Source organism: Trachurus japonicus, chromosome 11, assembly GCF_045865225.1.
Source record: "Trachurus japonicus isolate A0001 chromosome 11, Traja_1.0".
Classification (NCBI taxonomy): domain Eukaryota; kingdom Metazoa; phylum Chordata; class Actinopteri; order Carangiformes; family Carangidae; genus Trachurus; species Trachurus japonicus.
In genome coordinates this window covers 6,665,348-6,691,316 of record NC_140917.1, presented here as the reverse complement: position 1 = coordinate 6,691,316, position 25,969 = coordinate 6,665,348, and the positions used below count along the sequence as shown (strand labels likewise).

The 25,969-nt window shown below is 41.3% G+C and overlaps 3 protein-coding genes across 3 annotated transcripts; all 3 read left to right on the top strand.

The window, feature by feature from the left end:
* Nucleotides 1-6,956: 6,956 nt before the first annotated feature.
* Nucleotides 6,957-13,004, top strand: LOC146978058 (BOLA class I histocompatibility antigen, alpha chain BL3-6-like). Its single transcript, XM_085790462.1, has 4 exons — nt 6,957-7,008; nt 11,541-11,870; nt 12,239-12,312; nt 12,996-13,004. Exons 1-4 carry the CDS (start codon nt 6,969-6,971, stop codon nt 13,002-13,004), a joined length of 453 nt encoding a protein of 150 aa, XP_085646588.1. The 5' UTR covers nt 6,957-6,968.
* A 606-nt stretch (nt 13,005-13,610) lies between these two features.
* Nucleotides 13,611-16,849, top strand: LOC146978057 (class I histocompatibility antigen, F10 alpha chain-like). Its single transcript, XM_085790461.1, has 4 exons — nt 13,611-13,662; nt 14,017-14,295; nt 14,386-14,688; nt 16,731-16,849. Exons 1-4 carry the CDS (start codon nt 13,611-13,613, stop codon nt 16,847-16,849), a joined length of 753 nt encoding a protein of 250 aa, XP_085646587.1.
* A 4,380-nt stretch (nt 16,850-21,229) lies between these two features.
* LOC146978056 (major histocompatibility complex class I-related protein 1-like) lies at nt 21,230-25,626 on the top strand. Its single transcript, XM_085790460.1, has 3 exons — nt 21,230-21,240; nt 24,645-24,946; nt 25,397-25,626. Exons 1-3 carry the CDS (start codon nt 21,230-21,232, stop codon nt 25,513-25,515), a joined length of 432 nt encoding a protein of 143 aa, XP_085646586.1. The 3' UTR covers nt 25,516-25,626.
* The last annotated feature ends 343 nt before the right edge of the window (nt 25,627-25,969 follow it).

Sequence of the window (25,969 nt, the reverse complement as noted above, 5' to 3'; positions counted from 1 at the left end):
CGCCTTTCTTCTTTTGTACGAGTTGTTGGACGACTGCATTTTCATTTTATTTACTTATTTCCCTGTCCTAAGTCATGTTTATGGATACACAGTTGAACATATTGTCATTTTACCCTCGGCATTTTCCCCTCACTTTGCTGAATATCTGTTGATTCATGTCATAAACACGTTTTGTTCATTAAAAATATGTGGTGTTTATTAAAAATATGTTGTTCATTCAAATCGGTTGTTGTTCATTGCAGAACAATAGAATATTAATACGGTGATTTATATACAGATATTGATCGCGCAGTGTGACCACAATCACTACGCACGGAGGCGTGAGGGACATTTGAAACAGCTGTATCAATCGTCCCTGCAGCGACTACTGACACTTCAACCTGTTTTGGCTCTAAACTTCAAAACTATGACATTGCATAGTTTAGGACCTGTTTATGTACGAATTCATCTGTTGTTAGGTCATATTATTATTGCATGAAACACACAATACAACTTTTGATCACAAAAAAACTACCGCACGTAACATTTTACTTTCCGTAGTAAAAAAAACAGGTTCGCGCTAATAACTTTTGAATGGCGTGACGTAATTTCACAAGCTTTCCCAGGATTGGTCGGTGTTGAGTGCTGAACTAGAGGATGTGACGTCATTGCAACGGCGCCACCGGTCGCGACCATAGACTGCGACACTGCCATCTACGGCGTCTGGACGGAACTACAACACCTTAACAGTGTGTTTGTGATCATGAGGAGTGGAAATTAAGCCATGTTGATTTAATTCAACAGCATGTGAATAAACAGTGAGGAATCAGAACAGTTAGACAGCTCTTTTTCAACAAAGTCCAAATAATTCAAGTAACTCAAGTCATATAGGCCTTTTTTTTTTATTGCAGAAAACAACATTTCTCCCCCCTTCTCCCTCCTCCCGCCCAGGAACCTTAGTTTATAATATAGTGTAGAATGAACCCGTCCACTGTAGTAATGTTTATGCACAACTGCACCACTTTAGCCAGCTCCTTTATTTCTGGTTTTACATTGGACAAACTGATTAAGGCTCCATTTTCAGGAGACACAGCTATTCTTTAATAACTTCCACATTCGTTGGGTTACGTTCAGAGGTTTATCAGGGCAGGGCCTAGGGTCATCCAGTGTTAGCAATTACAGACCCATCTGACCTTCACAGGGGTCACAGGTCAACTTTTCATGTGAAATTTGACGATTTTTGCTATCAATTCAGGCATAAAACACCAATACTTGGAGCTGGGAAGCTGAAATCTTTAGATTCTAGTCCAGACCTTGGAGCAGATTGACGGTGCCAAATATCAGAGCTCTGCTCCACTCGGAAGTGTCCAAAATGGCCAAAAAGCAGTGTTCATTTCTAATCCCCCATTGTGTACAAGACTAAATTCAACAGATAGTCTTTAATAACTTCCACATGCTTTGAGCTGGAAGTCTGAAAGTTTCAGGGTTTTGTCAGGGCCTAGGGCCACCCATTATCTGCAATTTCAGACCAATCCCACATTCAGAAGGGGTCAAAGGTCAAGGTTTAGTGTGAAATTTGACGATTTTTGCTATCAATTCAGGCATAAAACACCAATACTTTGAGCTGGGAAGCTGAAATCTTTAGATTCTAGTCCAGACCTTGGAGCAGATTGAAGATCAGAGCTGTGCTCCACTCAGAAGTGTCCAAAATGGCCATGGTAAGTGTCAAAGGTCACAGGGGTCAAACATCAAAGTTAATCCTAACAAAACACACACGCTTTAAGTAATCATCATGAAATTTAGATGAGTTGTATATCAGAGAGTCCTCTATCATTATATTGTATTCCCATTGCTCTGGGGGCCACGGGGGGCCCCTGGGGGCCACTTCGCTTTCCCATGCTCTCACAGATTTGGGTGTCGGGTCAGTGGATAAGGGCCTCACAATGAGTCCACAGGCCAAGTTTCAAGTGATTCGGTTGGTTTCTATGGAAACAGCGGCCTCCTGGAGACAGAGGAATGCGGCTGTTTGAAGCCCCGCCTCTCGAAAAGTAATGGCTCAATCAGGACCGAACGCACATCAACGCGTTCGTCTTGGGCCCCCGGAACCACTGATATCAAATTCAGAACTGTACGACTTTTAGACATATATTTCATCCATTTCAGCTTTTCAGATTCAGAGCCTCTCAGACTTAATGCCTGAGAGACCTTCTGAGTCAGAAAAGCTGAAATGGATGAAATATATTTCTAAAAGTCGTACAGTTCTTAATTTGATATCAGTGGTTCCGGGGGCCCAAGACGAACGCGTTGATGTGCGTTTGGTCCTGATTGAGCCATTACTTTTCGAGAGGCGGGGCTTCAAACAGCCGCATTCCTCTGTCTCCAGGAGGCCGCTGTTTCCATAGAAACCAACCGAATCACTTGAAACTTGGCCTGTGGACTCATTGTGAGGCCCTTATCCACTGACCCGACACCCAAATCTGTGAGAGCATGGGAAAGCGAAGTGGCCCCCAGGGGCCCCCCGTGGCCCCCAGAGCAATGGGAATACAATATAATGATAGAGGACTCTCTGATATACAACTCATCTAAATTGCATGATGATTACTTAAAGCGTGTGTGTTTTGTTAGGATTAACTTTGATGTTTGACCCCTGTGACCTTTGACACTTACCATGGCCATTTTGGACACTTCTGAGTGGAGCACAGCTCTGATCTTCAATCTGCTCCAAGGTCTGGACTAGAATCTAAAGATTTCAGCTTCCCAGCTCCAAGTATTGGTGTTTTATGCCTGAATTGATAGCAAAAATCGTCAAATTTCACATGAAAAGTTGACCTGTGACCCCTGTGAAGGTCAGATGGGTCTGTAATTGCTAACACTGGATGACCCTAGGCCCTGCCCTGATAAACCTCTGAACGTAACCCAACGAATGTGGAAGTTATTAAAGAATAGCTGTGTCTCCTGAAAATGGAGCCTTAATCAGTTTGTCCAATGTAAAACCAGAAATAAAGGAGCTGGCTAAAGTGGTGCAGTTGTGCATAAACATTACTACAGTGGACGGGTTCATTCTACACTATATTATAAACTAAGGTTCCTGGGCGGGAGGAGGGAGAAGAGGGGAGAAATGTTGTTTTCTGCAATTAAAAAAAAAAAGGCCTATATGACTTGAGTTACTTGAATTATTTGGACTTTGTTGAAAAAGAGCTGTCTAACTGTTCTGATTCCTCACTGTTTATTCACATGCTGTTGAATTAAATCAACATGGCTTAATTTCCACTCCTCATGATCACAAACACACTGTTAAGGTGTTGTAGTTCCGTCCAGACGCCGTAGATGGCAGTGTCGCAGTCTATGGTGGCGCCGTTGCAATGACGTCACATCCTCTAGTTCAGCACTCAACACCGACCAATCCTGGGAAAGCTTGTGAAATTACGTCACGCCATTCAAAAGTTATTAGCGCGAACCTGTTTTTTTTACTACGGAAAGTAAAATGTTACGTGCGGTAGTTTTTTTGTGATCAAAAGTTGTATTGTGTGTTTCATGCAATAATAATATGACCTAACAACAGATGAATTCGTACATAAACAGGTCCTAAACTATGCAATGTCATAGTTTTGAAGTTTAGAGCCAAAACAGGTTGAAGTGTCAGTAGTCGCTGCAGGGACGATTGATACAGCTGTTTCAAATGTCCCTCACGCCTCCGTGCGTAGTGATTGTGGTCACACTGCGCGATCAATATCTGTATATAAATCACCGTATTAATATTCTATTGTTCTGCAATGAACAACAACCGATTTGAATGAACAACATATTTTTAATAAACACCACATATTTTTAATGAACAAAACGTGTTTATGACATGAATCAACAGATATTCAGCAAAGTGAGGGGAAAATGCCGAGGGTAAAATGACAATATGTTCAACTGTGTATCCATAAACATGACTTAGGACAGGGAAATAAGTAAATAAAATGAAAATGCAGTCGTCCAACAACTCCTACAAAAGAAGAAAGGCGAGTTTAATCGAAATGCGGATCTTGACAATTACGCACGGGACAAAAATATTTATTTATTTATTTATTTATTACACACCCCCACCCCGTCTGGTCTTCCGACAAGGATGTAATTTATTTGTTTGTTTGTTTGTTTGTTTGTTTATTTATTATTCTGCACCAACGCCAAGATCAGTAAATAAATAATAACCAAAATGACGGCTTGGATGAAAGCTATGTCAGACACACCAGGTTCAATAAAGCTTCAAAGGGGAAAAAAAGTTTTTCAGCTCAGTGCGTCGTCCAGCGCCGCGTCCGGTCGGCTGGATCACTTTACTCTGAGCGTCACATATCGCCGCGAAGGGGGTTGCATTGGAATGAATTGAAATCCCCGCTCGTCACCTCATGACGAAAAACGGGTACCTAATGAGTCAGGCATGTGACGAGGAGGGACAGTGACCGTTCGTCAGGGGGTTGACGCACTGGGAGTGAGAACGTGTTGGTTTCTGCAGACATCTCTGTCTCAGCTTGTCTGCTGTTAAAGTCCAAAACACATGCGGTTTCAAACATTAAGATGTTTACATAATTATAATGATGAACTTTATTTATGAAGCATTTACCAAATCATTGAACACACACTGTCTTTAAAGGCAACAGTGTCTGCAGCAGTAGTTGTACTTGAAGCAGCAGCAGCAGTATTGTCTTTATAATCATTGAACTGGGGCCAGTTAACATCAGGTTCATCAGGAGCCACAAAGCTGCTGTTCACACAGTTGGAACTGAACTGACTGATCACAGAGCTGATTCATCTGTTAATATAAATGAAACAGCAGAGAGGACTCAGACATTATTTGACCTTTTATCTCTTAAGGTGTGTTATCAGAGAGTCTGTAAATCATTACAGTATAGTTTCTACCTGAGACAAGACTCCACACCCGAGCTCAAACACTTCAACCTCTACTCGTGAAGACACAACGATGTAAATGAAACAAAATGGAGAAGTTACTTTTATTTCTTCTTCTGTGTCACAGTTCATCAGCAGGTAGGATCACATTTAAATATTTATTCAACTCTTCACTTTACTTTCTGCTCAGCTCTGGGTTTTACTCCTGTGTCACTGCTGCATGATTTAGTTTCACTTTTACCTCAACTGGATTTTCAACTGAATCTGACTGAATATATCACATGTATGAGGAGTGTAGGTTTATATTTATAATAACAACCTTTTCTGTCCCACAGTGAAACACACACTGAAGTTTTTCTCCACCGCGTCTGACGGACTCACAAACCTCCCAGAGGTTGTGACTGTTGCACTGCTTGACGACATTCAGGTGGGATACTGTGACAGCAACAAGGACACAATAGAATTTAAACACACCTTGGTTAAAACATATCTCAGTAAGAAACCGGAGCATCTTAAGTGGTACACTGAACAGTGTTCTCAGAATATGCCCAACATCTTCAAGGCCTTAATTCACAGTTTGAAACAGGCCTTCAACCAAAGTCAAGGTGAGTACAGTCTGTATTATCTTTAATTCACTTGTTATTGCTTTACTGCTCTGATATAAAGTTAAAGGGACAAAGAGGATTTTTGGAAAAGCAACGCATTTTCACACTACCGACTCATGTTTTCATTCATCAATAACTAAAGTCAGAGGTTCGAAGACAATCACATACCGTTGTAGTTCTGACCATAAACGGCGATTCAGCTGCATTATATATAGAGACAAAACGATATATCTATCGAAAATGGGCCCATTAACAAGTGTGGGTAGCGTAGATTCATCCACATTAACGTGACACTTTTTTTTATAACCAAATAGAAACTCCTCGTTGTCCCTTTAAATAAGTCTGAAGAGCCTCAACACAAAGTTCTTTATTAAACTAAAATGTAAGAATTAACAATTAGAACAAACTATGACACAGTGAGCTTTGAGCTCTCAGGGTTTCTGATGTTCTTTTAGTTCGCACATTTAACCAGTTGGAAATTAATCAATACAGTGAAAATGGTGTGGCCTTTCTGATGCACTGTCTTTATTAAAGGGATAGTTCAACATTTTGGCAAATTGGCCCACTGCCATAATCACTATAGTCATAGCAGTAGGTTCGTTACCGTTATTTGTTGGTGTAGGCTATTTTGAGAACGGCCAAGCGGAGCGGCAGGCTGCTCAGAGCTACGCTACGTAGGCTCATGGAATTTCCCTCATCAAACTCATCAAATACACAATCCAACAACTCCAAAACGCTCTGGTGGACAAGTTGTGACCTGCACATTCACCACGCTATGAGATAATAACACAACGTTACCACACAGAGTTGTTTTAGAGGGAAATTCATACAAAACCAATGATGCATGTTGTCTTCAGGGACAGTTTTTCAGCAAGCAGCTCGAAAACAGCTTCATTTCGTGACGTTCTGTTATTATCTCACAACACGGTGAATGTGCAGGTCACAACTTGTCCACCAGAGCGTCTTGGAGTTGTTGGATTGTGTATTTGATGAGTTTGATGAGGAAAACCAAGAAATTCCTTTAGCCTCCAATGTAGCGTAGCTCTGAGCAGCTCGCGGCTCTGCTCCGCCGTTCTAAAAATAGCTTGCACCGACAAATAAAGGTAACGAACCAACTGCTATGACTATAGGGATTATGGCAATGGGCCAATTTGCCAAAATGTTGAACTATCCCTTTAAGACCAGTTGGAAGACAAGTGAAAATGAAGGAAGATGCATCAATATCCAGTGTTAACTTCAGTCTCCGTCTCTGTCTCAGGTGTCCACATTTTGCAGCGGGTGAGTGGATGTGAATGGGACGATGAGACTCAAGAAGTTGTTGGTTTTGTTCAGTATGGTTATGATGGAGAAGACTTAATATCACTGGACATGAAGACACTGACGTGGATCGCTGCAAATGCACAGGCTGAGTTCATGAAACAGAGCTGGGATGCTGACAGAGCGAGACTGGACCGGGCAGGTCGCGGCTTAACTGTTTGTGGTGATTCGGTGAAGATGTACGTGAACTCTGTGAGGAACTCTCTGCTGAGAACAGGTAGAGTCACATCAATGCGTAGGATGTGTTTTCCACAGTTACAGAGCAAACACACACATTAAATCTCCAGTTTCCTCTCTATATTTTGTCGCCTCCATGTTGAATTTCTTCGTCTTTTTTCCTTTTTTCCCTGGTTTCTCATCTTCTCATCGTCATCACCCTGTTGCCAAAGTCCGTCCCTCAGTGTCTGTCCTCCAGAAGACTCCCTCCTCTCCAGTCAGCTGCCACGCTACAGGTTTCTACCCTCACAGAGCCCTGATGTTCTGGACCAAAGATGGAGAGGAGCTTCATGAGGACGTGGACCAAGGAGAGATCCTCCCCAACCATGATGGATCCTTCCAGATGAGTGTTGACCTGGACGTCTCATCAGTCAAAGCTGAAGACTGGAGGAGGTACGACTGTGTGTTTCAGCTCTCTGGAGTGAAGGACGACATCGTCACCAAACTGGACAAAGCTCACATCAGGACCAACATGGGAAACATTGGAATCAGAGAGAATCAAGGTGATAAACACATTTTACAAACACAAAAATCACATTACACAACAAAAAAGGAGACCTCAAAGAATACGATGTGTTCAGCTCTTCAGTTTCATTATAGCCTAGAGAATCCTGCACATTTGTTGTCTCTTCCTGGTCTGCAGCGCCTCACTGTGGAGAAAAGCTCAAAGTGCAAAGAGTGAAAAGGCTCACTGACAGTCTGCAAAGCTTCTGTTATGTTTAATTCATGTTTCTGTCAGAAATCTGATGAGGTGATGAGTGGATGAATGTGACACATGATGAACACATGAGTCTCTGCTCTAACCTGCTTCACCTGCACATTGTGTGATGATGGTTTTGTTTCTTTGTGTTTTGTTGAACAGAGACGTTCAGTAACACAACCATCGCCGTCGTTGTTGCAGTGCTTGCTGTTGCAGTGGTTGTTGTCATCGCCATTGTTTGTTATGCTTTTAAAAAAGAAAGGAAAAGAGGAAGAGAAAATAAGAAAGGTGAGAGAGTCCAGCAGCTGAGTGGATGTTTGTGTCCAGGCTGCAACACTGAGTCAAAATGTGATAAAGCAACAAGTGACAAGACTCAGAGTCTGATGAAACTCTACACTTCAATATGAAAATGTTTGACAAGTCAACCTCTTCTTCTGTTTTCATAAGTACAACTTGTTTTTACTCTGCTGCCTCTGAAGAAGCGTTTAGGTTTTTATCCAGATTGTGAAACTGAAACAAGCTTCAGTTTTCTGTTAAAAAAATAACTTCACTAAGTCTGAGTGAGGAGAGGAGAGGATCATATTCAGTGGTGATGAGCTGCTCAAACACATCCTGTCATTTACAACTGATTTGTCTTTTCTCTTGGTTTCAGCCACAGACCAAACATCCCGTAAGTAGCCTAAAACTGATTTGATCTTGTCTAAAATGCCGGTTAAATGGATTTTCCACAGTTTGACACTAACAGTGTGTTTCTGATCTTACAGCTTCTGAAGACAACGCTGAACCCCCTGAAACAGAGTCCTGCATCAGGTCAGATCCCCAAGGGGATTCGACGGGTACCCCGCAAAAACGGTGTTGTCTTGTGTAAATTCACGGGTCGGGCACGGGCGGAACTCAAATGAACGTGGGTGGGTACGCGGGTGTATGTGTGTAGGCCTACAGAGAAAAACTCACGAGCAGCTGCATGAACCAGCGTAGCAAATCTTTTTTTTTTTTTATCACTCACGGCCTCTATGGTCACGGTAACAACAGAGGAGCATCTTGATGTAAATAAACAATCTTTGGCCGCTCGTGTGACCGCTCACAGCTTTCCTGTTGGAGTTTAGCCTGTCATGGCTTGACTGCTCGACTTCTGGGTAGCCTAAGCTACAAACACACCGATGGGATCAATGTGAAGGCCGAAGTTTCCTGCTTTCATTAAAAAAGAATTACGTCGCTATCATTCTCCGTTCCGGAAATAGCCGCGAAAGAGTACGGCTTTTTTTCCCCAACTCTCTCTCTTTTTTTTCTTTTTTCTAAAGAGTAGGCTACGGATACCCCCGTTAACGCCGGTGATGACGGCGATCTCACGGGCAGCGGGTCTTAATATTGACGGGCGGGTCGGATCCGGGTTGAAGTCAGAAATAAGCATGGGTGACGGGTCGGGACACGGGCTCAAAAACCTACGGGTGGGGCGGGCGCGGGTTTCCAAAATTGGACCCGTGTAGGACTCTGCTCTGAAACCACAAACCTGAAACCTGACTGACAAACACTCATCAGGGACCTCACATGGGATGGAAGAAGTCAATTCTTTGATATGTGTCACGTTGCCCAGCAGCTAATAATGTTTTCCCCATAATTTTATCATTCATGTTGTGTTGATTGTACTTTCCTGTTTTACGATGACTCCATAAAATTACATGTAAACACTGAAAACATTGTTAAAATCTTCTTTTTTTATTTGTTTGTTTTTTCCTGTGCAGACATCTTAACTTTCTATTTTTGTTGCATTAAAGAAAGCCAAAGACATTGTGACTTGTGTTTTAATGAACAACTGAGTGAATGAGTGAGTTTATTATAAATGATCACAAAGAAGTGGAGTCGAGCTTGAGCTTCATACTCAACTGTTGTTGACGTCGACTCATATGAGTTAAAAACAGAAACAAGTCAAGCAGGTTTTTGTTCCTAAAGAAACAGTTAGACTGAGATCAGTGTGGACTTAGATCATGTTCAAGTCGAGCTCCGTCTGTCAGAGCAACATGAAGAAGCTCCTGATACTGCTGCTCTTCTGCCACGTAGCTCCCACAGGTAACATCATTACATTTACTTATGTATATTCTAATATGATTTGTTGGTAAGACCATATAAGGATATCCTTTTTAAACCCAAGATACCGTCTGTGTTCACTGACTGCAGAGTTTCAGCTGTCAGAAGGTGAATCTATGTCACACTAGGTGTCCTGCTAATGTTACAACTGAGTTCAGTGCTGTGTTTGTTGTTTAGATAAGAAATGTATTAGGTAGCCTATTATAGTTAAAAGAGACACACCTTGGTAGCCACTCCTCCCTCACACTTCAGCACTGATCATCAGCACAGGTATAGCCTCAGGTGTTTGGATGCAACCGCTTAGCAAGATGTACAACAACAACAACAACGACAACTGCATTAATTTACAATCCAAATCAAAACTCATTATTCAGTTTGTTGACTTATGTGTATTCAGCACTTTACTCCTGGTGCAATCATAAAGTCTATAATGTCTTTTTTAACTAATTGTTATATATCAAAAAACTGATTATATTCAAGTTGAATCCTCTTTGTCCAACAGTCCAACACTCACTGAGGTTTTACGCCATGATCTCCTCTGGACACCCAAACATCCCTGATTATGTGACTGCAACAAACATTGAGGAGGTTGAGTTGGCGTACTATGACAGTAGCATGAAAAGAGTCGAGCCCAGACATGACTGGCTGAGAAATTTAATTGAGGATGATCGAGAAGAGTGGGAAAAACTTACTGGGAACGGCATAAATTATGAGAAGCTGCTCAGAGTCGACACGGACGGTTTCAAGCAGCAGCCAAACCAAACTGACGGTATGTTTCTGATAAAATGTTCACTACCTCAGTTATTGTTTTTTTTCTCTATTTCACTTTACATAATAGAACAGAATAAGTTGTATATGATAAATGTAACAGGGAAAGGAATAATATCATTTGTGGTCAGAACCTGGTTCTGTTGTCCATCCTATTTCACTGCTGTGTACTGTACTGTACTGTAAATTCCTTTGATGAACATCTATGATTTGTGATATTAGACAACAACTTGACTTGAACACATCTTAACTTCTCTAGAATCTGTTGTTGTCTAAAAACAAATGTCTCCAGTTGTAGTGAAATGATTTATCAGTGTGATGAATGACAATCTGTCTCTTTATCTCACTCTGTCTCTGTCTCAGGTCTTCACATCATTCAGCAGATTTTGGGCTGTGAATGGGACGATGAGACTGAAAAGGTTGATGGTTTTTTACGATACGGTTATAATGGAGACGACTTCCTCACATTTGACCTGCAGACTCTGACGTGGATCGCTGCAAACCCCTGGGCTGAAACCATTAAACAGGAGTGGGATGGAGATACAGATAAAAGTCAGATGTGGAAGAACTTCATCAACAACATTTATCCTACCATGCTGAAGAAATATTTGAAATATGGGAGTGGTTTTCTGCAAAGAACAGGTAGAGAATTCATTGACAGAGAATTTATTCTTCATCTGGACTTTTTGAAAGTGTTAATTTTTGTTATTTTAGCCACAATTGGATATCAAACTACCAACCTTTATTTATAAAATAAATAATTTTTAAAGTATCATCAGTACCGACTGTGATTCCTCCTTGTCCTTCTATTCAACTACATTTTACTTTACTACGTTTTATTTATTTTTTTAAATAATAGTGTGATACAGTAAACATTGAATAGAATAGAGTACAAAGCTGATAATTGAGTATTATTATCATCATGAAGGAGACACTTACACTCCCATTTTGATGATGATCTTGTCTTTAAAATCCTCCAGTTCCCCCCTCAGTGTCTCTCCTCCAGAAGACTCCCTCCTCTCCAGTCAGCTGCCACGCTACAGGTTTCTACCCTCACAGAGCCCTGATGTTCTGGACCAAAGATGGAGAGGAGCTTCATGAGGACGTGGACCAAGGAGAGATCCTCCCCAACCATGATGGATCCTTCCAGATGAGTGTTGACCTGGACGTCTCATCAGTCAAAGCTGAAGACTGGAGGAGGTACGACTGTGTGTTTCAGCTCTCTGGAGTGAAGGACGACATCGTCACCAAACTGGACAAAGCTCACATCAGGACCAACATGGGAAATGTTGGAGTCAGAAATGGTCAAGGTGATAAACAATTTAAACTTTTTTTTCCACATTCACAGAGAAATAATCTACAACATAAATCACATTACCTTAGGATACCTAAAAGAAAACGATGTGTTCAGCTCTTTGGTTTCATTATAGCCAAGAAAATCCTGCACATCTGTTGTGTCTCTTCCTGGTCTGCAGCGCCTCACTGTGGAGAAAAGCTCAAAGTGCAAAGAGTCAAAAGACTCACTGACAATCTGCAAAGCTTCAACTTTATGTTTACTTCATGTTTCTGTCAGTAAACTGATGAGTGGATGAATGTGACACATGATGAACACATGAGTGCTCTAACCTGCTTCACCTGCACATTGTGTGATTTTGTTTCTTTGTGTTTTGTTGAACAGAGACGTCCAGTGACACGACTATCGCCGTCATTGTTGCAGTGCTTGCTGTTGCAGTGGTTGTTGTCATCGCCATTGTTTGTTATGCTTTTAAAAAAGAAAGGAAAAGAGGAACAGGAAAGAAGACAGGTGAGAGAGTCCAGCAGCTGAGTGGATGTTTGTGTCCAGGCTGCAACACTGAGTCAAAATGTGATAAAGCAACAAGTGACAAGACTCAAGAGAGATCTTGTCTAAAATGCTGGTTAAATTGACTTCCCACAGTTTGACACTTACAGTGTGTTTATGATCTTACAGCTTCTGAAAACACCCCTGAACAATGTGAGTCTCTGAATAAAGAAACCTGTTTGACAAACACTCATCAGTAACCTCACACCAGTGACCTCAGTGATCTCACATGGGATGGAAGAAGTCAATTCTTTGATATACATGTTACCCAGCAGCTAGTAATGTTTTTCCCATAATTCTAATTTTATCATTCATGTCGTGTTGATTGTACTTTCCTGTTTTACGATGACTCCATAAAATTACATGTAAACACTGAAAACATTGTTAACAAAATCTAATACATATAAATAAAGATACAATTTAAGTAGATAAGGCTGTAGTCATTTTATTTGTTTCAAGAAGCTCCTGATGAACAGACTGATCACAGAGCTGATAGATCTGTTAACATAAATGAAACAGCAGAAAAGACTCTGACCTTTGATTTGTCCAGTTATATGTCTGTTCATATAAAAAGGTTGTTGTTTTCTTATCACAGGATCTGTGAATCATTAGATCAGATTGTACAATAGGCTACCTGTCATAAGACTCCACACCTAAACACAAACACTTCAACCTCCCCTCGTGAAGACAAAGCGATTTTAACAAAACAAAATGGAGAAATTACTTTTGTTTCTTCTTCTCTGTCACAGTTCATCAGCAGGTAGGATCACATTACTTTCTGCTCAGCTCTGGATTTTGCTCCTGTGTCACACTGCTGCACGATTTTCACTTTTATCTTAAGAGGATTTTTAATAATAATAATAATTTTAAAAAAACGTGTCTGTCCCACAGAGAAACACACCATGAAGTTTCTTTTTACTCTGTCTTCTGAACCCACAAACCTCCCTGAGTTTGTGGCTGATGCCCTGGTTGATGACATTCATGTAGGTCACTGTGACACCAACACAAAGAAAATAGATCTAAAACAGGCCTGGGTGAGATTAGCACTACACGAGAACTCGGACCACATGCAGTGGTACAAGAGAGAATGTTTCCAGAGTCTGCCTATCTTTAGAGGCACGATGGACCAGGTCAAGCAGCGTTTTAACCACAGTGAAGGTAAGTACAGTCTCTCTGTATATTGTCATATTTAATGTTTTGCTGTCAAACAATGGTCAATCCACTGAGCATCACCATTAAACCATCAGTAAACATTAAGGAGGGTGAAGTTCAGCTAAAGCTTCTCACAACAGAATCAGTGTCAGTGACTCTTCAGAGTAACTTTGTGTTCAGCTTTGTTGATGCATGTTACAAACTAAACACATCAGAGTCCTGAAGTTCTGCATCTTCACACTCTGGAAACAGACTCTACACATGAGGAACTTCATAGACTCTGTCCTCTCCTTTTTCTGACACCAAACTGACACGAGGCCACTGCTCTTCTGTAACTAACACATTATAAGGAATCTGTCTTTGACACTGAAGAGGTCGAGTTTCGTTTACTTGGTCTAGAAGGTCTAAAACTGATCATCTTCCCAGAGGAGACATCATCTGTACATTAACTGTCTCTGCCTCAGGTGCCCACATCTTACAGTGGATAAGTGGATGTGGATGGGACGATGAGACTGGAAAAGTTACTGCATTCAATCAGTTTGGTTATGATGGAGAAGACTTCATATCAATGGACATGAAGACTCTGACATGGATCCCTCTGAAAGAAGAGGCTGTCGTCACCAAAAAGGAATGGGATGCTGACAAAGGGAGAATCAAACACATTGAGAACCTCATAGTTAATATTTGTCCTGAGTGGCTGCAGAAGTATGTGAAGTATGCAAAATACTCTGTCATGAGAACAGGTATAGACTAACATGAATTGATTAGTTTGATGATCACAATATTGACATAGACCAATCAGACTGAATCACCACTGTATCATCACTCTCCAGTCCGTCCCTCAGTGTCTCTCCTCCAGAAGACTCCCTCCTCTCCAGTCAGCTGCCACGCTACAGGTTTCTACCCTCACAGAGCCCTGATGTTCTGGACCAAAGATGGAGAGGAGCTTCATGAGGACGTGGACCAAGGAGAGATCCTCCCCAACCATGATGGATCCTACCAGATGTGTGTTGACCTGAACGTCTCATCAGTCCAACCTGAAGACTGGAGGAGGTACAACTGTGTGTTTCAGCTCTTTGGAGTGAAGAACGACATCGTCACCAAACTGAAAAAAGCATGGATCAGGAACAACATGGGTAAGAGTGTGGAATAATTTAGTAGAAGACATGCAATTCTTGGAGGATCTTGGTCCTCAGTGAGTTCATAACACCTTGGAAGTCTGATCGAGGCCAAATGTGGAAGTTACTTCTCCCATAATGTCCAATCCTTCACAAAGGCATCGGGAAGCCGGGGGTACTGTAATTCCTGTCCTGCTCTTTAGACCACCATTTCTGTAGAAGAACTTTTCCATGGGTGGTAAATGGGATGATGAATTCCAGGGGGTGATAGCACATGGCCAGTATCCTGTACACATTCTTGTGGATAAGGGTCTGGTCTTTTTTGCACCCCAAGTTGTCCAGAGACCAATACTATATCAATCCCAGTTGGTCAGTGCAATCTTGGATAAGCCACAGTTCAGTGGTCTCTATGATGGAGCCTCTTTGGGAAGGTGTTGAACCACTGAAGGGAGGTTACTGATCTATTGTCAGCTTTCAAAGTCACCGGTCAAAGAGACTTCTAGCCTGCAATAATGCAGACAATGCTCTCTGACCACCAAGAAATACAGGATTAAAGGAAGCTTGGTGCAAATGTGGGTTTGGTCTTAAGCGGCGTTCACACCGGACGCGATAGACGCGAATATAATCGCGCCAGACGCTTCCATCGCGCCGCTTGGTCATTTTGGATCATTCGCGTCCATCGCGTCATTCGCGCTAGACGCTCCGCCCGTTAATTTGAAAACCGGTGATCTTAACCCGCTCTCTTTCCACGTCGATCGTGGCTGATATCACCACCGTTGCTGCACTGTACTACTGCTGTACAAGTCTCAGAAACACCGGAAAACCACCCGCCGTCGTGTCTGGGTTCACTGTGTGTGTGTTGTTTTTTTTTTTGTTCACTCTGTGTAGAAGACGGCAGCGGTGCCCACACACAGCTCAAATACAATTAGCTTCTCCTTCATGTTGTTCTGAGTGTAAACAACCGTACAGAGAAGTGACGTCGTCGGCTTGAACTCGTCGCTGATTGGATGTCACGGCGCGATGCCGCCTGAAAAGTTCAATATTTTCAACTTTATTCGCGCCGCTTCATTCGCGGCGCGTCTCATCACGCCAGACGCTCCATTCGCGCCGCCTCCGCCTGAATCGCGTGTCATCGCGCCATTTACATTGATTTTCAATGTAGAGTTGCCGCTCCATTCGCGTCTATCACGTCCGGTGTGAACGCCCCTTTAAAGTGATATCACTGGTTTGTCTATTACAGTTTTTTTCCCAATTGCGAACACACAATTTTGCAAACTATGCTGGTTTTGTCAAAACATTTTGCAAAACCCAAACTGCAAATACCCCATATATCCTGCAAAATGAAGCACTGCAACCAAAACTGCGTTATTAAAATCAAACTTTTGCACCAAATGGCACACACTTCATTGGGCGCATGACGTCTGTCCGACTACCCATTTCTCCGACCACCCATTTCTCCGACTCCGACCATACATTTCTTTATTTTTGCGTCATCAGTCCGACCTCCCACTTCTCCGACTTAAGTAGCCCTAACCCTTAACCTTACCCTAAACCTAACCTTAACACTTCAGAATGGGTAGTCGGAGAAATGAGCCGTCGGACTTGTGGGCAGTCGGACTGACGTATGCTCCCCCACTTCATTCATATTACCAGATTTTTGTCTAACCAACTACACACAGTTGGACATAATGAAAAGCACTCTCATCTTTTGATTGCTTTGCCAAAATACTAAAATAGTTCAAATTGTAGACAATTCTTCAGATTGTTCACCTGCACAGACATATTTGCATCACATCAGCAGCCCCTGGGTGTGACGTCATGTCTGTGGTTTATTGGGTATTTACTCTTTGTTCTACAGTTGAGCTGTGAATTCATCTTCAACAACAGTTGTGAACATAGATACAGTGGTTTACAGTAAAAGCTGACCAGTTTCTTGACAAGTTTCCAGAGACAATAACCTGCTGCCTCCACAAGGGGGCAGTAAATTACCAGATGAATGTAAACAGACATCAGCTCCTACACTCTTGTGTTCTTAAAATGTGATATTTTATATTGACCAGAGAAGCCCAGTAACACCACCGTCCCCATCATCTCTGCACTGGTTCCTCTGGCTCTCGTCCTCATCGCTGTCACTGGATTCATGGTTTATAAACAGAAGAAAGGTGAGAGAGAAAAGTAGACAGATGATCTGATGACGCTTAAAATATTTAAGTTTCTATCCAGATTGTAAAACTGAAACAAGCTTTAGTTTCCTGTTCAAAAAGTAGAGTTCACTAGAGGAGAGGATCATATTCAGTCACACATCCTGTCATTTAACCGATTTGTCTTTTCCCTTGGTTTCAGCCAAAGAATGTGACCGTCCATCCCGTAAGTAAAACTTATTTTGTTCTGTTTCAAATGATCTCATAGATTTTTATTTTGTAAATTATTATTGATGAACTCATTCAGTAGTTTTCTAGATTTACATTTTCTTAAGATTTCATTGCTGGTTAATTTGACTTGTGTTGATGATCTCGTGAGTTTTCTTCATGTACTGTTTCTAAAAGTTCAATTCTGCATAACTGGACTTTCTACAGTTTGTCACAAGTGTGTTTCTGTTCCTACAGCTCCTGAAAACAGCTTTGAACTCTCTGAGCGTCTGAATCCAGAAACCTGACTGACAAACACTTGATGTGACCTCACATGGGATGGAAGAAGTCAACACTTTGACATGTGTCATATTATCCAGCTAAAAGAGTCTAGTGTTTAGCAGCTTTTCTCTGTTTTACAAGAACTCCATGAATCAAATGTACATGTTGACACTGAAATCGTATTTTCTTGATGTGTTATTAAAACCATGATTTTTTCTATGAAGACACAGATTTTTAATGACACAAAAATACCAAAAATTGTGTTTGCTGCACTTGTAGTATACTTTTAGTTATTGCGAATGTGGCAAGGTGAAGAGGGCCCAGGCGTGGATTGAACCCACACCTACCGGGGTAACAGTCATGCGTGTTTGCCAGTCACCCAACGGGACATCCCCTTGGCCAAGTAGCCAGGGCACATGATCAATTGGAGGCATAGTGACAGGAACCTCAACTGTCACACTAAGAAGCATGCTAATTGCTAACAAATTAAAGTAACATGGAGATCCACTGTACTTAGCCAGGAATTAAAATCTCGATAAACTCTTCTTGTCCTGTACATGGTGTGTTTCTTTTTGTCAAATGATGTAATTTGTGTGTTTATAAAAACAAAGAACATTTTACACTAATGTGTTTCAGTACTTCATCACTAGATGGCAGCACCACATTCTCACCTTTCTCCGATCTTCAACTTTTTTTTACTTATTCAGTGTGGTTGTGAAGACCTTTGTAATTGTGACGTGGTGGTCCTGTCACTATGCCTCCAATTGATCATGTGCCCTGGCTACTGGGCCACAGGAATATCCCTTTAGTCGACTGGTTGGCGCACATGACTCTTCCCTGGGAGTCTAGGGTTCAAACCTTGCCCGGGCCCTCACTTCGTCCCGCCACATAATGAAAACATTTTTTATAGTTTTTTTAACCAGATGTTGTCTGTTCTAAACTTTCTACTTTTGTTGCATATAGGCTAGTTACAGAGGAAGAGAGCCACAACTTGTGTTTTTATGAACTGAGGTACCAGAAAGAAGAGAAGTGAAATCAAACTTGAGACTCATTCTCAACATTGTTGACATTGACCCTGTTGGTGTGGATTAAAAAGAGAAACAAGTCAAGCAGGTTCTTTTCGATGAAACAGTTACAGTGTGATGGAGTTAACCCTTTAACACCCACTGTCCAGGGTCTAGTAATTAGAAGCAACACAACCTCCAGTCAAATACTAAAAAAGACAAAAATATTTTGATTATTGAACGAGTTCATCTGTGCAGCTGTAATATGTAAAATGTTATTACCATATGTCATCACTGTCAGGAAAACTACTGTGCTGCTGCAAACTTCATTATCGTCAGTGTTTGATCTCTATAAATGAAGTTGATTATTCTTCAGGTGAGGACTTGGATCATGCTCATGGTGTCAGTTTCTCTGTGTTAAATGTGACTTGGATTTAAGCAGCAATGAGCTGAAACAGAGAGTGACAATGAACTTTACACACAAATATTAGTTGGTGGGATGTTAAATCCTTGATCACCTGCAGGGAGTCACTCACAGGTGAGCACGTATAAACTATGCACTAACTTTATCACAACCAGGAAATAAAAAGGTAAAACCAACTGGTTTTTGTTGGTACTGTACTTAAGACGAGCTCGGTCTGTCAGAGCAACATGGAGAAGCTCCTGATACTGCTGCTCTTCTTCCACATTGCATCTGCAGGTAACATCATTACATTTATTTATATATGTATTTAAATTTGATTTATTGGTATAACGGAGGACCATGGGTATAGTCACAGTCACAAGGTACCAGTAAGGAGAAGTGACAGCGTATGGCGATTAGCGGTACTGAAGTTAAACTCATTCACCCATAAAAGACGAGCTAATTCACTTGGCAAGTGATCTTTAACCTCTTGGCGAAACGGTTAGCATCGAGGGCTCAAAACCCACTCAGGGCAGGCCAGAACAACATTGGACACATTGGTAAAGAATATAATATACCCAGGGGGCAAAGCAAAAAAACGGACACGGAGCGTTGTAAAAGGTTTGACACCAGAAATTATATCTAGGAACTTCAAGGATTAAAACCTGGGTGGACAACCCGGTCAACTAGCTGCTGGAAAGCTACAGGGGGCTAAAACCCCTTTCTGGGGTCATTTTGCTGGCGAAATGATGTAAATGCAAATATTTAGGTACTACAATGGCATAAATAGTCATACAACTATAAAATTTGGCAGAGAGTATCTTGACACATAGGGGGAGGCATGAAAGAAAGATTCTGGGGTTTGTTGCAACTCAATTTTAAGATATCTCCCTCAACATCCCAAAAAAGACCAAAAAAAGTACTGTTCGCCTGACAAATTCTCATGAAAATTATTATTTTTCAGCACTTTATGCAGAATATCTATGCTTAACATGTATATAGAAAATTTCCTTAATTCATAAGCTTCCATTTGAGTCCAAGATAGCCTTTCTATCTCAAAAGCCCCACTTGCTGTGGCCAACGGTCTTCTCTATCTATCTGTTCACTTTGGGGAGACCAGAAATAGAATGGTTTCTGATCATATCAGTTAATAGTTTTTCACAATAGGTGTTGCATTGTTTGGAGACAGCCTGTAGCTTTCCAGTAGCTAGTAGAAAGGCTATCTTGGACTCAAATGGAAGCTTATGAATTAAGGAAATTTTCTATATATATGTTAAGCATAGATATTCTCCATAAAGTGCTGAAAAATAATAATTTTCATGAGAATTTGTCAGGCGAACAGTACTTTTTTTGGTCTTTTTTGGGATGTTGGGGGTGATATCTTAAAATTGAGTTGCAACAAACCCCAGAATCTTTTTTTCATGCCTCCCCCTATGTGTCAAGATACTCTCTGCCAAATTTCATAGTTGTATGACTATTTATGCCATTGTAGTACCTAAATATTTGCATTTACATCATTTCGCCATCAAAATGACCCCAGAAAGGGGTTTTGGCCCCCTGTAGCTTTCCAGCAGCTAGTTGACCGGGTTGTCCACCCAGGTTTTAATCCTTGAAGTTCCTAGATATCATTTCTGGTGTCAAACCTTTTACAACGCTCCGTGTCCGTTTTTCAAAAAACTGGGATTTTGCCCCCTGGGTAATAAGATAATAATATCATAATAATAATATTACCTTTTTAAACCCAAGCTACTGTACATGTTTATTGATTATAATGTTTCAGCCGTCAGATGAACTGAGTAACTGAATATAAATCACTTCTAATTGTTGCCCACCATTATAAGATAATACTGTAGGTTGTTTATTGTTTAGCAAAACACCTGAGAGCATCTTTAAAACCTTTTAACAGGCAGAAGTCAGGCTGTAGACCTGGCCAGTTTAATGACTGTGGCAAGTATACATTCCTGTTAGCACCGTTAGCGCAGCTGGACGTCTTGGGTCACCACCACACTTGTACAGAGTTGCCAATCAATGTAGTGTGCATGTTGTTGGAACCTGGAGAGAAGCCATGAAGTCACAGGGACAAGAATGTGCAAACTCCACCCACACAGGCTCCAGGCCAAGGAACCAAACCCAGACTCGTCTTGCTGGGAGGCAAAGGTGCAAACCACTGTGTCAGTGTGCAGCCCAGTGTTAATTCATTTTTTGGTTTATTAGCTTGTGTGACTGATGTTGTTCTGTGCCCTGAGCGGGTTTCTAACCCAGGTCTCCCGCACCGCAGGCGACGATGCTAACCATTTCGCCAAGAGGCCAATGGACACTTGGCAAGTGGGTTACACATCTTTTATGGGTGAGTGAATTTAACTTAAGTACCGCTAACCGCCACACGCTGTCACTTCTCCTTACTGGTACTGTACCTTGTGACTGTCTGTGACTATACGGTACCGCGGACCTCCATTACACTTGTTGTGAACACAGGCCACACACCATAATATTAACAAACTCATCATCCAAAGGGCATGAACATGGCTGAGAGGTAATAATTTATGTCACCTAGCTCGCTATGAAATAGGTGTAACTCCAGACCTTAAAAACATTTAAACAGGTGAGTTGTAAACAAACTTAAAAACAAAGGTAAAAAGGCACGGACAAGTTCAAATTTTAGGAATATAAAGGTGCAGGGGTTACTGTATTCACTACTGTTGTTATTACAGTTAAAGGAATATCTCACCAAAAAATGAACACATCAGGCAAATTCAATACAGGACTGTTTAGGCTGTAAAAATGTCCTAAATGACGTCGGTTAAACTCTGGACTACATCCCTTAAGGACATTGGATTGCAGTGGATGAGCAGTGTGGAAGAACATTAAATGGGTTTAGGTTAACACTTTTATCTCAACGGGATTTTTTTTTTTTAAGTATATTTTTTGGGGCTTTTTATTGCCTTTAATTGAGAGCATTGACATCTGACTGGATATATCACATTTATGATGTGTGTAGGTTTATATTGTAATCAAACCCTTGTTTTTCCCCACAGTGAAACACACCATGAAGTTTTTCACAACCGTATCTACTGGAGTCACAAACTTCCCTGAGGTTGTGGTTGTTGCACTGCTCGATGACATTCAGACTGCTCACTGTGACAGCAACATCAACAAAATAGAACCAAAACAAACGTGGGCGAAAACAGCTTTAGCTGAGAACCCTGAACATCTACGGTGGTACGCTGGGGAGTGTTTTGAGGGCACGCCTTACTTCTTCAAGGCCAGTATTCATAATTTGAAGCAGCGCTTCAACCAAAGTGAAGGTAGGTAGAGTCTGCATTATCATAAATTTCTCTTTTGACCGTTTCTATTGTCTGTGACTCCATAAAACCTCAACACCATAATCAGGTAAACAGTAGACCAGTCAATAAAGTAGGATAGAGAAAGATTCAGATCCATCAAAACCCATCAGTAGTTTTCCTCATCACTTCTCACATTTTACAAGTTAGAAATTAATCAAGAATCAATACAATAAAACATGGCCTTTTTGATGCACTGTCTTTATTAAGAGTTTAAGTTAAGAGACAAGAGAAAATGAATGGGAGGAAGATAAATCAATGTCTCCATCTGAACTCAGAGTCCTGTGTTAACTTCAGTCTCTGTCTCAGGTGTCCACATCTTACAGAGGTTGAATGGATGTGAATGGGACGATGAGACTGGAGAAGTTACTGGTTTTGGTCAGTTTGGTTATGATGGAGAAGACTTCATATCACTGGACCTGAAAATACAGACATGGATCGCTGCCAAACCACAGGCTGTCGTCACCAAGCAGAGATGGGACGCTGACAGAGGGCAGGGGTGGACTGGGACAAAAATTTGGCCCTGGACTTTTTGGTCCAGACCGGCCCACTATCTGCACGCGGATATTTTGCCAACTAGCACTGTTGATGTACATACAAACACACAAGCTCTTAATAACACCACTACTAAACGATATACAATATACAACAAAGTAGAGGAATAGTGTGGAATAAGTTAAGTTTGGACAAAATTACATGCACATAATGAGTCTGCGTGCAATCAGAACTTTGGCTAGTTGGCTAAAGTATGGAAAACAATAGTACAATGATCTGAAAAATGGACAAACACTAATTTTATCTTAGAAAGACAGTACAGCTCAACATAATGTATAGACAATGAAGCATGACAAGAAATACTTGTAATTTGTGTACTGCATCATGAGTAATATGTATGCAGAATGATGTTTTACTGTAACAGTAGTTAATCTGTGTTTTATTAATTTTAACTGTATAATGTTAAACTGTTGAAAGGACAATAAACCATAAACACTGACTGAAAAAAAATGAAAGCATACATATTTGTTAAGTTGTTAGCTCAATGTCCTTCATGACCAAATTTGAGAGGGCACTTTAATAAAAGCAACTAATCAATTAATGAGGATAGTATATGAATATAGTTATTGTTTTCCAATACTTTAGATAACTAGATTTAGCTGTAACACACCACACCATCAGAGTTATTAGCTATAGCTATTTATGTCAAGTAAAGTTCATAGCAACCGTTCTGGACCATTTACAGTATTTTAATGAATGTTTATCCACACCATTCTGGAAAGCACATACCTGCTTAACAATCACTACCTCCTTCACATGGTGGAGAGTTTTCCTCAACACTTATTTTTTCAGCCTCCTCCTGCACCATAAGGGCAGTGGTAACGGGAGCCTCACTCCCTTCAGACTCACGTGAAGGAGCGTGCCTATGTTCCCACAGCCCTATGTTCCCTCAGCCCTATGTTCCCTCTGGACTCTCTCTACCTATCTGGACTCTACCTATCTGGCCTGTCTAGCCTCTACCTGGTCTTTTTACTAAACTTAACCAACTCCTTTCTTCATTGCCTAAACCCAACCAATGGTAGGACCAAAGGGCTGAGGGAACATAGGGCCTAATTTTCAGTGACAACAAAAGTTAGAAATGAGGGAACATAGGGCTGAGGGAACATAGGGCTGTGGGAACATAGGAATGACCCCACGTGGGGGACCTGCTGCTGAAGCTGCAGCATCGGTGCTTCTAGCTCCAGCCAGGCCACGCGGCCCCTGCAGGAAACATCTGCGTAATTGTTGTACTTTCAGCAGTCTGTGCTGCTAGAGCTTTTCTTTTTCTGTTACTTTCCTCAATTTTTCCGCGCTGCCTTTGCGTTTTTTTTTTACTTTTTTTACTTTTGTTTTTGTTTTTTTCTCTCTCTCGCTCTCTCTCTCTCTCATCATGACTCCTCATCATTAAATGTGATTGGACGGGGGGGGGGGTCTAGAACATGCGTGGGTGGGACTCCTGGGCCTCTGTAGCCTCTCATAGGGCCATTGGGCCAGGTAGACAAGCCACTGGGCCAATCGTCACCTCTCTGCTGTGTCTGCAGCTGATATGAGCACTGTGGGCCGAGCTGATGCATGTCTCTCTCCCTGGGCCGGGAGAGTTACAACAGGCAAGGCGCGAGGCATGGCGATAAAAAAAGATAAATAAATAAATAAAAAACGGCCGCCTATCGGCCCATTAGTGACCGGCCCACCGGGAAAACTCCCGGTACTCCCTATGGCCAATCCACCCCTGACAGAGGGAGAACAAAATTCATTGAGAATTTCTTGACTCAGCTTTGTCCTGAGTGGCTGAAGACGTACTTGAGATATGGGAAGAAAGTTCTGCTGAGCACAGGTAGAGTCACATGACCCCAGTTTGATGATCACAACCATATTGATATCGACCAATCAGACTGAATCACCACTGTATCATAACTCCTCAGTCTGACATCACCTTGTTTTAAGACCTGAGTTGGTCCTGACCAACTGTCAGACAGTCAGAAGATGAATGTGTGAGTCTGAACATGTAGTGGAGACCAACGACCACCAGTCTAACTTACCTGTTGTCTCTCTCTCTCTCCAGTCCCCCCTCAGTGTCTCTCCTCCAGAAGACTCCCTCCTCTCCAGTCAGCTGCCACGCTACAGGTTTCTACCCTCACAGAGCCCTGATGTTCTGGACCAAAGATGGAGAGGAGCTTCATGAGGACGTGGACCAAGGAGAGATCCTCCCCAACCATGATGGATCCTTCCAGATGAGTGTTGACCTGGACGTCTCATCAGTCAAAGCTGAAGACTGGAGGAGGTACGACTGTGTGTTTCAGCTCTCTGGAGTGAAGGACGACATCGTCACCAAACTGGACAAAGCTCACATCAGGACCAACATGGGTAAGAGTGACATCAGCAGCTCCTGAATGTGACGTCATGTCTGTGGTTTGTTGGGTATTTTAGTCTTTGTTCTACAGTTGAGCTGTGAATTCACTCATGATAATAAACCTATAAAAAGTTCCAGGTTCACTGGTCAAATCACAACATTCTGAGTATTTTTTGGGACATTAATTAGATCGTGACAGTGAAGACAACAAGGAAACGTGGGGAAGGAGAGAGGGGAAAAGAAATGCAGCAAATGGTCAAATGCTCAGAAAACACAGAACAGCGTGATTCTATTCTGCTGTATTGTTTAATTTAAATTTTGTTTTTTCATGAATGTATTTATTTATCTTTTGACTGATTTCTAAAGTGTAAATAAAAACAAAATAGGATGAATAGGTTATGGATTGAATGATGAAGTACTTTGTTTTGTTCTAACCTATAACCTGATGTTTTTATTTTCACCAGAGAAGCCCAGTAACACCACCGTCCCCATCATCTCTGCTCTGGTTCCTCTGGCTCTCGTCCTCATCGCTGTCACTGGATTCATGGTTTATAAACAGAAGAAAGAAGAGAGAGAAATATGAAATGAAGAACACAAACCCAAAGACGCTTGATATGTAAAAGTTATTAACAATAGTGTGGTCTGTTAACATTTTAGTGGCATGCGGTGTGTTCACAAATTATTGTTGTCACATTTCATTTAATTTCATAATACATTTCTGGGTTTTGGTATAAGTGTCATCAATTATGTTTTTTTAAACATTCAGATGTTGAATGTGTTACAAAATATCCTTAGCTGGGATTTATGTCATCACAGACTGATACCGGTCAAATGGCAGGTAAAAAAAATCTAAGAGTAGGCTACTTAGATTTTTTTTTTTTTTTTGAACTGTCATTTGTCAAAAAAAGTATCCAAGAGTTCTTAGATACTTTTTTTTTTTAACTGTCATTTGACCACATTATTCATCAAATATCAAACGTATTGTTCTTTCTTTTGTAGCTGATGTTTCAAACATAAAATAAAAAAATAAATAAGAT